The sequence below is a fragment of the Rosa chinensis genome, chromosome 2, assembly GCF_002994745.2.
Source record: "Rosa chinensis cultivar Old Blush chromosome 2, RchiOBHm-V2, whole genome shotgun sequence".
In the NCBI taxonomy this organism is placed as follows: domain Eukaryota; kingdom Viridiplantae; phylum Streptophyta; class Magnoliopsida; order Rosales; family Rosaceae; genus Rosa; species Rosa chinensis.
The window spans coordinates 2785701-2787437 of NC_037089.1; the positions used below are offsets into that span (position 1 = coordinate 2785701).

The 1737-nt window shown below is 59.7% G+C and overlaps 1 protein-coding gene across 1 annotated transcript; it reads right to left on the minus strand.

Annotated features, from left to right (window-relative positions):
• Window positions 1-249: 249 nt before the first annotated feature.
• LOC112189939 (uncharacterized protein DKFZp434B061-like) lies at window positions 250-1404 on the minus strand. Its single transcript, XM_024329339.1, has one exon. It carries the CDS (start codon window positions 1402-1404, stop codon window positions 250-252), a length of 1155 nt encoding a protein of 384 aa, XP_024185107.1.
• Between the last annotated feature and the right edge of the window lie 333 nt (window positions 1405-1737).

The window sequence follows — 1737 nt, forward strand, 5'->3', positions numbered from 1 at the left end:
TGCTTTGATACCCAAGCGAGTCGTAACCGTTTCGCAAGCGTTTATCCGGGCATGTTTAATTGAGCTATAAGTGTCACAATGTTCTAGATGAATGTCACATGAAAGTGAATTTAAGCATGTATGTGTGTAGCATGTACTTGTAGGAAAGTTGCTAATAACATGTTGTAGGCATGCTTAAGGGTTATAGAGACATGTATAGACATGGCAATAGCTCTAATCGCAAGAGCGGAAAAGATAAGAAATGGTGACTTATCTTATGCCGGTTTGGAGGCTAGCGGAGGTGCTCGGCGGTGAACTCCTAGCGGTGACCTTCCAGCGGTGCCGCTCGGTGGTGACCCTCCAGCGGTGAACTTCGAAGTTGGGCGGTGAACTTCCAGCGGTGAAGTTCGACGGTGAACTTCGAGTGGTGACCCTCCAGCGGGGCCGCTCGGCGGTGACCCTCCAGCGGTGAACTTCGAAGTTGGGCGGTGAACTTCCAGCGGTGAACCTCCAGCGGTGAACTTCGAAGTTGGGCGGTGAACTTCCAGCGGTGAACTTCGAAGTTGGGCGGTGAACTTCCGCTCGGCGGTGACCTGACCCTCCAGCGGTGCCGCTCGGCGGTGACCCTCCAGCGGTGAACTTCCGCTCGGCGGTGACCTGACCCTCCAGCGGTGCCGCTCGGCGGTGACCCTCCAGCGGTGAACTTCCGCTCGGCGGTGACCTGACCCTCCAGCGGTGCCCGGAGGCTGGCGGAGCGGAGCGTTTGGAACTTCCAGCGGTGAAGTTCGACGGTGAACTTCGAGTGGTGCCGCTCGGCGGTGACCCTCCAGTGGTGAACTTCGAAGTTGGGCGGTGAACTTCCAGCGGTGAACCTCCAGCGGTGAACTTCGAAGTTGGGCGGTGAACTTCCAGCGGTGAACTTCGAAGTTGGGCGGTGAACTTCCGCTCGGCGGTGACCTGACCCTCCAGCGGTGCCGCTCGGCGGTGACCCTCCAGCGGTGAACTTCCGCTCGGCGGTGACCTGACCCTCCAGCGGTGCCCGGAGGCTGGCGGAGCGGAGCGTTTGGAACTTCCAGCGGTGAAGTTCGACGGTGAACTTCGAGTGGTGCCGCTCGGCGGTGACCCTCCAGTGGTGAACTTCGAAGTTGGGCGGTGAACTTCCAGCGGTGAACTTCGAAGTTGGGCGGTGAACTTCCGCTCGGCGGTGACCTGACCCTCCAGCGGTGCCGCTCGGCGGTGACCCTCCAGCGGTGAACTTCCGCTCGGCGGTGACCTGACCCTCCAGCGGTGCCGCTCGGCGGTGACCCTCCAGCGGTGAACTTCCGCTCGGCGGTGACCTGACCCTCCAGCGGTGCCCGGAGGCTGGCGGAGCGGAGCGTTTGGCCAGCGGAGGTGGTTGGCGGAGAAATGAACGCTGGGTGCCATGGCAACGAGCTGTCAATTGGAGCTGGCGGAGGATGATGCTTGGAGGGTGCGTCCGGCCGTGGATGGCCAGCAGAGGGCGTCTAGCCAAGGATGTCTAGCGGAGGTTGTCCAGCGGAAGGGATGTGCCAAATTTTTTTATTTATTTATTTATTTATTTATTTTTTTTATGGTCGTTGACCATTGTTGGGCGTTGACCGGCTCCGCTGGGCGTTGACCAGCTCCGCCGGGCGTTGACCGGACCCGCTGGGCGTTGACCGGCCCCGCCGGGCGTTGACCGGACCCAATTTGATGTTGAATGAGCGTCGACTCAACATTTTCGGGTCAAAGTTCGTG

What these genes read in the sequence shown, in the direction of transcription:
- LOC112189939 (XM_024329339.1), bottom strand. Translation starts at nt 1,404, where the DNA reads ATGGCACCCAGCGTTCATTTCTCCGCCAACCACCTCCGCTGGCCAAAC.